Consider the following 14,311-nt stretch of genomic DNA (forward strand, 5'->3'; position numbering starts at 1 on the left):
ATTTTGGTATATTTCCCTTGGGTGCCAGGGGACCTTGAACCAATAATACCAGCAAACCTCTTTCTAGAGAAAAAGTAACAGATGTCTCCTGTCACTGTATGTAGGTTACAACTGCTTTTAAGGAGAGCACATACTGTATATGTCTAGTCTAGCCTGGTTCACCAGCAGGTACCAGCACGCCTGACATGCTCATTCCACCTGAAAAGAATGAATCTTTTCAGACATTTGACTGCACTGTGGATTGGGGATTATCACGACAATGTTTGCTTGAGGCAGTGTACTAATCATTGCATTTTTTAAAAAAATGGACAAATCATCTTCTGATATATCAAATGTTAGAGGAAAATGACTTGAAGTATTTGGGTGAAGGCTAGAAATACTAAATAAATGAAAACAAAATGTTTAAGAACTATTGTGTAACAAACCAGAGGAATCAATCCAATGATAAATCACCATCTTTATACAGTATCTCATGAGCAACTTCCCTCTATAGCAGGGATGGCCAAACTCCAGCCCTCCAGCTGTGGTGAAACTACAAATCCCATGAAACATCTCTCTCTGGGAGTCATGTCTGTGAGAATCTTGCAAAGCCTCATGGGATTCGTAGTTCCGCCACAGCTGGAGGGCTGCAGTTTGGCCATCCCTGCTCTATAGAGTCACATAAGATGGCCATTCATGAATGCCTGAAACTACCCATCTCAGCTCAGAGTTTGGGTGGTTTGAGAAGTTACAGGCCAGATCACATATTTCCAAAACCTACAAATCTGGATGTTTGTCAGCAAGCAGATATTTTGGACTAGGAAAGGGCAAAAAAAAGGGTTGTATGATGACTCCGTACAAGGTAAATGAGGATAGGTATCTTAATACATGGAATGGTGGAGGAGCAAAGGAAAGCTGAACATGACTGCTGGGCACTAGGCATTAAAGTAAACCTGTTGCTTTGTTATGTATGGGCAAATCATATGTTTGCTTTAAGTCTTAGCTGACCTTCTTAGAATTCCCCTGTAATTCCCACCTATATGAATGATGTAAACAAAATAAAATGTTGGTGTTAAAAAATTTGCATTAGCAATGGCTCTTAAATTACCAAATTGTTGCTTTTTTCTCAGCCATAAAATGCGTGGAGATGAACCCCACCAGAGTAGTTGCTCATGAGAGCATACAAAGATCTTCAAGCCCCACACCGCAATTTGAGGGCATACTCATTTCACGTGGAACAGACAGTAACTGCACCCCAAATGGCAGTCTCATCTTCTGTGAGCCACAATCACATGCCAGCAAGCAACAAAATCAGTATCAGAATCAATCTACTGGGATTATCCACCAAGCAGCAGAAACCATTGCTGTCCCTAATAGAAGGTCTAATCAACCCAATTCTATTTTATCCTCATCACTTGGCTCAGACAGCTCACTCTACACAAGGCCTTCATTCTACAGCAGCGAGGCATCGGTCCTGTCCACTAGTCCAGGATCAGACACCAGCTATATTTTGGGAAGGTAAGTGCCCTAAAACCTTGACAACAAATCAGGCTTCTGATATTATACTATATTTAAAGCTTCTCAGTAATGATGGTGTGTAAACTGTACCACAGACTCACTAAGGCCTAGTGAGAGGCCAAATAGTGAAATGCAAACTTAGATACCTGCTAAGAGTAGCAGTACTATTATTGCTATGAGTACTAGTACAAGTATTATATACTATAGTAGATGTGTAGCCTTTAATTTGTTAAATTTCTCTTGTCTTGTTGATTATGATACGTTACCAACCTAAAACATTTCTGGAGAATACTCCTATAACTTTTTTATTATTTCAATTTACAACAGCACTCATTCTCTTCCATACGATGACACAGATGGCTACCAGTTCTCTTCAAGAATGTTAGAAAGCCCATTTGGGTCTGGGGGGTCCTTTTCCAACTTAAACAGCCCTGCAATAATGTCACCTACCACTCCTATTCATCGCTTTGACCACCATGGCAGTTTTCACCACTCCAAAATTTCTCCTCATGCTTCAACAAAAGGTCACGCCAACAGCTGCCCGCCATCTGTCAATAATTCCAGTATGGACATCCCCATTCTTTTGGTTAATGGGTGCTTGGAGAATGGAGACCTCTCCTCCAAATCTTCCAGAAACTTCCTGAATGGACTCAAAAGAAAAGAATCCTCTAGTTTCAACAAAACGTACTCTGAGTCCTCTATCCCAACATGTTCAGACAGTAAGTACCTCATAAATTCTATATTATGTTTATGCCAAATATGCCATTATGTGCCAAATGCCTAATGCACTGATAATTATGCATAATTATCTTTCAAAAATGCTCAACGTTTGCTATTGTTTTCTCAGGCACTGTAAAAGAGGGTCAGTCTGGCATGAAGTTTGTTATGGACACGTCCAAGCTTTGGTTTAAGCCCAGCATCACTCGTGACCAAGGTAAGGACATCCAGCCAAAGTATATATAGTTTGAGAACTTCTAGAAGATTGCTATAAGAGCAATTCCTATTCTTTATCACAAGAGGAATTGCATTTGTGATTGAGATTAAAGATACAGTGGGCCCCTTAATGGATTTGCCATGGGGCCCCATTACACATTTTAATATTTCATTTTAGTCAAGACATAGTTCAGAAAAATATGATATCGTCTCTCCTGCAGCATTCTTGTAGTCGGTGAAGTTTTAGGCAAATATTTTTCTTACCTCTTTGCAAAATGGAAAAATATAAATAATTGGAAAAATATAAATATCTATTGCTTGAAATTCAGCTATCGAGTATTTGATGGACAAAGAGCCGGGAACTTTCATTATCCGAGATAGCACATCCTTCCGGGGATCCTTTGGGCTTGCTATGAAGGTTCCAGGAACACTCTCCAAAACAGGTTTGTTTGCTGAGCAAAGAGTTTTTCTACATTCGTGTTTGTAAAAGACAGGTTTTCAACCAGGTTAGTTTTAAGGTTTTAAATAGTTTGAAAGCACACAACACTTCAAAACAGACCCAAAGATACTAAGCAGAGGGTCTTCATGACTGTGGGAAGTAAAAGTCCCCTGGGAAAGGGCTAATGATGGGTAACAATTAGAAGATCTTACCTGATTGGTGGTGAAGGTCACGTGGTAGGGAGGAGCTGCAGGGGCTGCACAGAGTCCTTTCTGGAAAGTTGATGGAGGAAGCAGGTTGTCCCACTCACCCTTCCTTATTTTGTGTTTAAAGGTAGTTTTCATTTATATACTACAGGTGAAACTCGAATAATTAGAATATCGTGCAAAGTTCATTTATTTCACTAATGCAACTTAAAAGGGAAACTAATATATGAGAGAGACTCATTACATGCAAAGCAAGATAGTTCAAGCCGTGATTTGTCATAATTGTGATGATTATGGCTTACAGCTCATGAAAACCCCAAGAACCCCAAATCCACAATCTCAAAAAAGGAGAATATTACATGCAATCAATAAAACAAGGATTGTACATAGAACAATATCGGACCTCTGAAAAGTACAAGCATGCATATGTACTCAGTACTTGGTTTGGGCCCCTTTTGCAGCAATTACTGCAATTACTTTTGCACGATATTCTAATTATTCGAGTTTCACCTGTATATGTATTTATCATGGGAGCTTAGTGGGTTAGAGGGTCTTTGGGGGTATGAAAACAGTGGAACATCTACTGGTATGGTGTTTCCACTGGTGGTGTCAGTTGTTGATGGGAGCTCAATCCCTTGGGAAATTGGTAATAGTTAATGCTGGAACTGACCTCGAGCCTGTGGGGGGTACGGCTAGAGACATGGGGTCGATGGGGACACTGGTGGTGTCAGTTGTGGATGGGAGCTCAATCCTTTGGGAAGTTGGGAATAGTTAATGTTATAACTGACCTCGAGTCTGTGGGCGGTACGGCTGGAGACATGGGGTCGATTTAGAAAAGCCTTATTTGGGACACCAAAGACCCCTTCACATAACAACAGTTATTATCTGTTGTGTTATTACTGTTTATTATGATTGGTAAATGTAATTTGTTATATGGCTAAATAAAGGTCTGCTGTGGCCGTTAAAATCCATGTCACGCAGTCTGTGTGTTTATTGGGAACTCAAGGAAAGAGGGCAGTATTGACAAATCCAACAGTCATGTATTTTATGTTATAGTTAAAAAAAAACAGTACGCCACATTTTATTGTCCATTTAAGGTAATATAGTTGCCAACATCTAAGAACATACTTTAATGCAGAATTTCAGTGAGCATGTTCGATAAGGGGCTCTTGTGTTTTGTTTTTGGCACACTTCCTAAGGGCTTGGCACATTCCCGAACAAACGGGGTTTTGTCTGTTGAGTGGCATAGAAAAGAGGGATGACTTGTAATCACAGGCAGTAATGTAACACAACATTAGTCACTGTAAATGTGGAATGGTGAAATTTAAGATGAATGATGCCAAGCCTTCAGTGCAGCACACTGTATGACTCACAATGACTCACGTCATTATAGCTTTGCCAAATGATTAACGTTTTCTCGAATACTGAAGAAAATCCGTACAGTATGTCAGTTCTGATCTAGTAAGGTCCTTCCAAGCAATTGTATTCAGCCACAAATGTTCTGTAGAACCAATTATAATGCTAAATGTATGCTTGTAGTTAGCAATAATGACACTAAAAAGATGTACTAGAGTAAGAAAGGCAAAAAGTATAAAGAGAGCTAGAGAGAAAAGAGAGATATAGAGATGAATGGATTAATAAGGAAAGGTGCAAAAAAATAAAAATAAAAAAATTGAAATAATAAATAAAACTGCATTTAAAGCTGAACTCCAGGATAAATATATATATATAATCTAAATACAAGAGGAATGTATATAATTACATGAATCTTGGTGAGCTGTGTGTATTTCTTCCAGATCTGGGCAGTAATCCAGTGTGAAACATAGTGCTTCCTGTAATAAAGACCGGTCATTGCTGCTCTCTCTCCTTCTGCAGGGTAACTGGTCTTGTCTCCGCCCCCCTCCTGTAGTTTTCTGCAGGGAGTCTATAGTGGGTGGAGTTGCTGGTCCCTTCCCACAGCTCTGGCTGTGTACAGTGCAGTGATGATGTCACTGCTACCTTTACAAGGTCAAACCTGGGCCTGCAAAGCTATTTGGTGCTCATAATGTGAATTTATATCCTTTGTGGCTAATTAGGAATATATTTAAATAAAAGGTTTTGTGCCCAGAGTTTAGCTTTAACCAGCATATTAATCCTCTAAAACTTAAAAAAAACAAACAAACAAGGTATGGCTACTATTGGTACATTTGCTTTCAGTGCCAGGTGTTTGGCATGGAGTTTTCCAAGGCTGAAAGCATTGCCCTATCTTATGAACCCCATATCCTACCCCCTTTGTAACGTAACACTAAACCCCACACAGTACTACATATTAATGCATACTCACCTCTTCTGTGCTGAAGACCATCCCTTCCTGCACCAGAATCTATTTTTAATATGTAGACATCATTTAGTGGACTCACAGTGAAATTTCTGCTGTGCCAACAGATAACACAACAAAGGAGCTCGTCCGACATTTCCTGATTGAATCATCCCCAAAAGGAGTCCATCTGAAAGGTGCCGCAGAAGAGCCTTACTTTGGTAAGTTTTTCTGGACCTAAGTTTTCTTGTCATATATAGGGAGATTTATGCATTTCATGTATCAGCTCAAGTCTTATATATTTTGTTCCTATACTTTCTTCTAGGGAGCCTCTCTGCAATGGTGTACCAGCACACAATCACCCCAATATCCTTACCCTGCAAACTGCGCATCGCTGACAAAGGTACGCCTATGTCAACCAAGGAGGGTGCCCAAACTGAATGGCATACATACAAAGATATAAACAAAATGTACCAGCATGGCTATGATCAGACCATGACTCTGGTGTATGGCTATGGAATGATCAGAGGATGACTTAAAGGAAAGGAAACCTTCACTTCGAGAAATATGGTGGCTGCCTTTGCTGATCTCTTTCTAAAACTTTTTGGAAACTTCAATATGCAATACTGGAAAAAGCAGATTAAAGAGTTGTAGTGAAATCACAACCTCTGCTCTGCATACCTGTACCAGTTCAGTGGCTCAGAATGTACCGAAACCACTGGATCAGTATGGTGACCAGGCAACTGGCATTTTCAGGAGAGCCTCCATATTCTCTCAGTACAACCTTGCTTTTTGATGGTTATACCTAACCTAGTGGCAGACATAAACAAATACAAAATCCATGTTGTTGGTGGGATCGGTGGGTATTTGTAAGATCAAACTGGAATAGCCCTTGGGGAATGTATGCACTATTGAACTTAGTGTTAAAAAACAAGGTTACATTTGAAATGGTATCTGCAGCCAGTTGTGATTTCGTTGATTAAAAAACAATAAAAGCATCTTTGTTCAACCATGACAACAGTTTGTAGATGAAAGAATCTTCATCACACTTAGCTGGTTGGGTCACTGCCTCTTCTATAAATCAATACTAAGCCTTAAAACATCCCTGACTACCTTTTTAACTTTTAATCGATGTAAGACACAGCTTACATCGATACATTTTGAATGGCAGGTGTGCCTGCTGCCCTCTTTCAGGCTAGAGCATCCCAGGTTGCTATAGCTCTTAGCAAACTATAATGCTCTGGCTGGCATCCCGCCCAGCTCCTGGCATCCAGGGACGTCAGTGAGCTGGATGGAAAACCGGACGCCCCTGCCCAGTAACATGCACCACTAGCAACCTTCCTGTAATGGGCACCAATTGCCCCCCCCCCCCATGCTCCGTCGGCACCCCCACTCGGCCTCAGGTGACGAATAGTCTAGGAATACCCCTCACCAAAATGCATGTAAAGCGCATCACCACAATAGCTTAAAAAATGTATTTAAATAAAGTAGAGAATAGTGAACATTCATGTACAGTTTATATGCAAAGCTAGGTGAGTCAGTGGAAGTGGCTCAGCTCCCTCCATCCTGCTCTGCTTTGTACCCCACTGTATAGGGTTTCAATTAGAGAGAGAGAGACTAAAAGACAGAAGCTACTTCAGGGCTGTCTTTTAGAAAACCCAGAATGCTAAAACATGCACCACTTTGTATTTAAACTAGTACCACTTTTCTAATATATATATATCTATCTCTATATATTTTTTTTTTTCCAAACAGGTTAAAATAAAAATAAAACAATTAAAATGATGGTTATCATTTTAATTTCCTTTTCATAATTTTACAGACTCTTTGGCTTTTATGGTGAAAAGCATTGCAGTAAAACCTTCTTTTTATTATTTACAGCTCAGAATGATGGAGGGAGCAGTCCAGATTCTCTTCCAGATGCTACATCAGAGCTGAAGACTTCAGCTGGTAAGAAAAAAGTTCCAAATGTATAGCACTTAAATATCCGTGTTATCCTTTCAGTGTTTATGTGCTTCAAGAGACTATGCTAGACAAGCATGTAAATTATATATTACAATAAAATACAATATAGATACTGTGCATGCCTCTACTTAAACTACATCTGAGGTGAGAGGAGGTGGCTGAGCTCCGTCACAACAAGGAGCTTTGTTTTTAGATAAAAATATACACTGCCATACCAAAAAAAGTCACACGCTCTAATATTTTATTGGATCTCCTTTAGCTTTGATTTACAGCATGCATTCCCTGTGCGATTGTTTCTATAAGCAATGTCCAGAGTTGCATTCATTTTACACCAAAATCATGTAGTGATGATGGAAGAGTCTGACCACTGTGTAAAGTCTTTTCTAGTACATCCCAAAGATTCTCAATGGGGTAAAGGTCTGGACTCCTTAAACCACTCTTTCACAATTTGAGCCCGATAAATTCTGGCGTTGTCATCTTGGAATATGCTCGTGCCATTGGGGAAGAAAAAATCCATTGATGGAAAAACCTCATAATTCAGTATATTCAGGAAGGCAGCGGACCTCATTGTTTGGGGACACAATGTTGCTGACCCTAAACCTGACCAACTAAAACAATCCTAGATCATACCACTGCACCAAAATCCAGGTGGTGACTTTTTTTTTGACCAGGCAGTGTATATAAGATATGTGCTCAGCCCCAAGGTCAATAAAAAATAACAGTAAAACTGGCCTGACACCAGTAGAATTTTGTTTGAGAAAACTTGTTTTCGGATCATTCATCAAAGTTTCTAACAATTACTGGGGTCAAAACAAGGATCATTTTGACCACATTTATGGAAAAATCAAAGGGGCACATAACATTTTAACAGTGAATGTGGCTTTTGGTTCAGAAACTCTGTTCATTCCAAAATTAAATGTTAAAACAAAACAAAATTCCAAATGACATTGGGCAAGTCTGGGGTGGCATTGTCGCATATCCTAACAAGATTTCTCATAAGAACACCTGGATGGAACTATACCAGTGTATGGTCAGGTTAAGGCTCCATGAAATCTAGACACATTTAAGCTTGTGTGCTCTATGTGGCAGGGCACATATCACCAGTACAACCCTCTCTATTCATTTGCATAAGTAGCTGATTGCTTGAAACATCTCGCCAGCAAATCTAAATCTACGACATGCCTTCAAAATGTCACCCTCTTAACAAAAAATGTGTTGTGCTTTTTATTTCCACGCAGCATGCAATGTCTTGTATCTGAACTCTGTCAGCACTGAAACCCTGACTGGATCCAGCGCCATCCAGAAAGCGGTGACTGTCACTTTTGAGAAGGCCGACCTCCAGGTGCCCACTATTGTAAACTTTAAAGCCACAGAACAGGGAGTGACCCTGACCGACATTCAGCGCAAGTAAGGAGTCTTCACTGATGAGGTTGCTGTATTAAAGTTACTTTCTGATTGGCCAGAGACTGACCTGTGCATTCCTTATTCCATAGAGTGTTCTTCAGACGTCATTATCCTGTGTCAACCCTCAGCTTTTGCAGTGTGGACCCCGACCTCAGGAAGTAAGTAGAGTAGCCTTGTTTATGTGGTCAGAGTTATGGAAAATGTAATATCCTCTGTGTAGTAATAAGGGAGGGTGCCCTCTCTCACAGATCCTGCTTTTGCAGATATCACCTGCTGGTGGAATCTGGTATTGCATGTGACTATACAATATAATGATTCTCTGTAGGAACCACTGCTTTGGTCAAAGTGCAGTCTGACCAGTAAATTTAGTATTCACCTGTGAAGAAGGATATGGGACTATTTAACTCTAAGTATACAGCTAATATACCGTTTTTATAAATACAAGCAAATGCAAGATTGCCTACACTACAACAGCTGTGGAGCAGTCTTGGACAACGCTCTATACATTTCTCTGTGCCTCATGGGATCTGTATAGTGAATGTGTAGGTAGTCATACCAGATACTTTCATACATAAGATCCATTGACAGTAGCAGTTGTGTCCATCCCCGCAGTGATTACGGTATTAGGAATGCTTGTTATATGAGCCAAAGACAAAAAAGAATTCGGACAATAGCTGAAAGCTTAACTGTGAGCAGATCTTAAAGTTAAAAAAATAGTTAAATGCATTTTTCCATAGAAGCATCATCAATACTTCAGTCTGTCCTGGTATCAACATCCTGCAATTATCTGCACAGCAACACTCACATTGGAAGGGGGAGAGATTAGCTTGTAAGAGCTTGACCTATTTGCACAAATACACTTACAGGAGCACAGGGTTCACCATTGGTGACCTTATTGTGCTGCTCCTTCATTTTCAAAGGCTGTGGTAGATCCTGGACCAGGTTACATGGCCTATCTGCAGTATAATGTGCAGGGAGGTCCAAGATCAAGCTGTGTTGTCTACCAGATGTGACTAGCTTAATACAATTAAAAACTTTTGGCAGGTAAAACACATCACAATATTAAAAATTAGGACTTTGAAATTTAGGTAAGTGAGGTAAATTGTCGGCAGGATGTAACGTAATAAAAAGGAGTAGCATATACTAATACAAATACTAACATTGATAAGAAAGCAATAAATACGCATATATTTATTTGTGCTCATAGAGAAGCAGCGTTAGTAGACTGTGATGGTGAAAGCATAACAAGGAGATCTTGTTGGGACTTGGTAAGGGTGGATTGCAGATCCCCACCCTATTGCACAAAGTAGATATAGCCTTAGGGAGTTGTGTGAACAGAGTGTGCGTAATAACACCTCCAGTCTGGATGTAGCCTAGGGATTCTCAGCTAAACACACACACACACACTTGACTCCTACCAATCACGCAGCATGATTCTAGAATAAAGTCACTAGCTACATCAAAGCATCACAAGAGAGGAAGGTTAAAGCAAGTAACTGTTATATAAAAAAAAAAGACCATCATATGTTCAGTTATTTTAATGCATTCCCTTGTAAAATATAAAATTACATTTTAATTTTATATATTTGTGTGTGTGTGTATGTATGTGTAGTATATATATATATATATATAATATATATACACACACACACACACACACACACCCCAATCAGGCATAATATTATGGCCACCTACCTAATATTGAGTAGGTCACACTTCTGCTGCCAAAACAGCCCTCAGTAGCAGATCCTTTAAGTCCTTTTAGTTGCAAGGTTGGGCCCCCTTAGATCGGACTTGTTTTTCTAGCACATCCCATAGATTCCAAGTCAACACCTCAAACTTGTTGTGTTCCTCGAACCATTCTTGAATCATTTTTGCATTATCCTGCTGAAAGAGGTCACTGTCATCACGGAATATTGTTTCCATGAAGGGGTGTACTTGGGCAGCAAAAATGTTTAGGTAGGTGTTACGTGTCAAAGTAACATCCACATGAATGGCAGGACCCAAGGTTTCCCTGCAGAACATTGCCCAAAGCATCACACTGCACTGCCAATTTTTTCTTTGTTTTGGATAGTGTAGCGGAGGGTTGAAACCCATTGGCAGGTTGTTGGGTTTTTTGTTCTGCTGTCTCTCCTGTTCAGGGATTTTTCCTTACTTTCTGTAGACGTGAGAGGTAATCATTCCGAAGGGAGAAATCCCCTCTTTTCTTACCCCTCTCTATCCAGTGCTAAAATAAACATTTGGGTCATACTTGTAATAAATGACTGTTGTCTATTTCCCATTTCCGTTTTGAGGTTTGAAAGGCATTGGTCATTTTACCATAGAACAATGTTCCATAAAATGTGACTAATCAATTTTTTAACAATGCAGGGGAACAAACCGATAAGTTGTTCTAAACGTATGGTTTTTTTTTCAGGTGGCAGAGACAATGTAAATCTTCAAGGTAAGACACTCTATAAAATTAACTTGCTCACTATGGGCAGGTAGTAAATGATTCTTTGTTGGGGGGATGATCATGTTAAGGAGTTAACATATCTTATATTTGAAACAAGTGAACTTGCAAGCATTTGAGTAAAGATGTGTAATCTCAAATTTCCATTGGAAGGGAATAAACATAGTCCCATATGTCCACATATGTATACGGAAAAAAGGGCTTCACAATACATAGGGAATTACTTATTCTACAAACATCCTCATTGCACTTGTGTAGAGCTGGAGATCACAATGTGTCTTAATATGACTTTTAATAGGTGGATCTGAATTAAGATTTGCTATGTTATAGGAAAAATTTACAGGTCTATTCACTAAAGAGTGAAGGGTTTGGAGAAGGCAGAAGAAGTGAACAATCTAGGACAACATAGCTGAACTGGAAAGTGAGCTGAATTGAAGAATCTCTGCAAATCAGCTATTTTGGCCTAGATTGTTCACTTCTCCTACCTTGCCCAAACCCTTCACCCTTTAGTGAATAGACCTGTTAGAAATGTTAATTGGGCCTAGGAAGTACCCTAAAATTATATCCTTTGTCTACAGTTCCTCCTTAAAATAGCAGAGCACTTCCTTGAATGTGCGTGTGCCTAGGCACTCCTGTGCCTACAGCCTCATAGATGTATATTTGCAATGCTAGATCTAAGGCACTGTTGCATCATTGTCTCAGAAGATTTGGAGTGAGAATTGATGATGATCTGTGGTGCTCATTGTTCTCCTTGTTGGACGTATGGACATGAGGAAGCAAAACCCTGTCTCTTCCAAGATGGCCACCCCCACGCAGAGACACAGTGCAGAATAACAAGGAAAGGTTTAAACAAGACAATCTTTGGCTGATAGAAAAATGTCATTATTGAGCCTACGTGCAACTTTGGAAGTTCTCCACATATCAGGGGGAGGGGGAGTCACCCAAACAAAACCACATGTAGTTGAGCCAATACGAGTGTCAAACAATAGTCTCAAAGTCTTTTATTAGTCCCACAAATGGCAATGCAAAAAGCATCCAGTGTGTTTTGGGGGCCAAAACCTCCACCTTTATCAGGGCTTGAACACTGTACCAAGATTTCTATTGGACTCAAAACAAAAGTTACTAGGCATGTGAATTTGTATTTGTAAGGGATGAAATGTCTCCAGTCTGAATGTTTTAGGTGATCACACACTCCAAAGTTCATTCAGGACTGGTTAATTCTTTCTAGGTGGACAAGTGCAAATTGTTTAGGTCACACCTGGTATTGGCTTTTCCTGTACACCTTTTCCTTTGAACCATATTAGCTGTTACTGACATTGCATTAAGTACATTTAGGGGACAGCCTCTCTTTTGGAACTCCCTCTGTCCCTCTTCTCTCCTCAGCTGTGACTCTTATTGATCTGATTTATAGACCTATATAATGTACTATTTAACTACCAAAAGTGTCATACTGTACTAAACCTTTGATCCCTCCTCTAAATTATAGCATTTGAAATTTCAAAACCCATTATAAGGGTTGCTGGGCTGCATTGGGCAGAGGTGCCCAACACAGTACCAATGAATGAGCAAGGCAATTTCTCTTAAGTCCTTTTTTTCAGTTGACGACAAAGCTCTGCAAAAAAGTTGGATAGGTTGCATAGGGTTGAATAAAATGTAATTCTTTGGCATTTCAGTAAAGTTTAAAAAAAGTTAACAGTGTGATGCATTATAACAACGCATTGCACTACATCTACACAACAAGAAGGTGTCCTTCTTTCCATCTCAGAAGGTTGGGAGGCATGGGAGGTTCTTAGTATGAAAAGAATAAATACTTGATAATTGTTAATTAGATACATAGTGCTGAGAGATGACCTTTTTGTTTCTGTTTTATTTTAGAATATTTGGTTTTATAGCAAAGAATCCAACAGACCCATCAAACAACGTGTGCCATGTCTTTGCCGAATATGATGCCATTCAGCCTGCCTCACCTCTGATTACCTTCCTGACAAAGTTGATTCAACAGCAAGAAAGAGTCTGATTGCTGATACCACAGCTACATGTGTGGTTTTATATACCCATCCTTATTTATCGTATGGGACAGCAGTGCTACGGGCTCCATTTTTCTTATGTGCTCTTGCCTCAAGCATCATTGTATCACTTTTCATGGACACTTAAAGCAAGTTGCCTAAAGTATGTATGGATGCCTTCAGAAACCTTGAACTAAAGACCAATCGGATATTTATTATTTGATAAAAGACTTGTGATCGTTTGTTCTTTTTGGCCTAAAAAAACAAACTTGTTCAGGACCATTGGAACTGTTTATAGTTTATGCCCACTGCCAAACACAGCAGGGGAAGTTATGGCACGTGACCCAATGTGCAACCACAAGTGGCTGGGTTCATTGTATGTAGAGTATAATTTAAATTAGTTCCAGCATATACATTTTTCCTATAAAGCTCAATTACATTAAATACTTTGAAGAAATTCTGAGAATATACCTGCGGGTGGCACTGCAGGATCTGGAGTCCCTGCTTCCAGCAGCTGTAAAAAATGGTAGGACACGGAGTGTGGGGAAAGGATTTTAATTTTCATATAACATAATGCATCCAAAAAAGCTTTTAATGGCTCTTAAGCTAGCACAATTAGCAATAACGCAATGGATAAGCAAAATGTAGGACACGTCCAAAAATATAAGTTATTCATATTTAAGCTTCTATGCTTAGCAGAAATAATCATACATATACAGTAGATCATAGGGCAGCATAATATACAGGGGAGAAGATTAGAAATGTGTATGTTATTCAGTAATCAATGAGAAGTTAGGACAGGCCTGAAATGACCATTACCTGGCAAGGATAGGCTTATACTTCCTGCTTCCCAGGAAAAATGTCTGGTGTCCGCTCTGAGTCCAGTTGACTGGCAAACTTTATCACATTATAAAGTTATAGTCAGAAAAAGCATGTGAAGGCTGAGGATAGAGATACCGTTTGTCCACTCTGTGTTTGCATAGCTAGAACTGACATCTAGAATAGAAGGGCAAACTGACATGAGATGATCATCACCCGACTTTCAGCTGGATGTGACAACCAACTAGATCATACATTTATATTGCCCTCTCCTATTGTTTCCTGCAAATGCTG

General features: G+C 39.6%; 1 protein-coding gene across 1 annotated transcript in view; it reads left to right on the forward strand.

Annotated features, from left to right (window-relative positions):
- Positions 1-13,443, forward strand: part of TNS4 (tensin 4) — a 20,864-nt gene extending 7,421 nt beyond the window's left edge. Inside the window, exons 4-14 of the mRNA XM_018576077.1 lie at positions 1,110-1,497; positions 1,825-2,216; positions 2,345-2,431; positions 2,760-2,873; positions 5,500-5,592; positions 5,697-5,774; positions 7,253-7,321; positions 8,575-8,743; positions 8,830-8,898; positions 11,157-11,183; positions 13,068-13,443. Of these exons, the coding sequence (XP_018431579.1) occupies positions 1,110-1,497; positions 1,825-2,216; positions 2,345-2,431; positions 2,760-2,873; positions 5,500-5,592; positions 5,697-5,774; positions 7,253-7,321; positions 8,575-8,743; positions 8,830-8,898; positions 11,157-11,183; positions 13,068-13,209 (1,628 nt within the window). The 3' untranslated portion in view covers positions 13,210-13,443. The remainder of the gene's footprint in view (positions 1-1,109; positions 1,498-1,824; positions 2,217-2,344; positions 2,432-2,759; positions 2,874-5,499; positions 5,593-5,696; positions 5,775-7,252; positions 7,322-8,574; positions 8,744-8,829; positions 8,899-11,156; positions 11,184-13,067) is intronic.
- Positions 13,444-14,311: the final 868 nt, after the last annotated feature.

Source organism: Nanorana parkeri, unplaced genomic scaffold (assembly GCF_000935625.1).
Source record: "Nanorana parkeri isolate BGI_ZX_2015 unplaced genomic scaffold, ASM93562v1 scaffold55, whole genome shotgun sequence".
NCBI lineage: Eukaryota > Metazoa > Chordata > Amphibia > Anura > Dicroglossidae > Nanorana > Nanorana parkeri.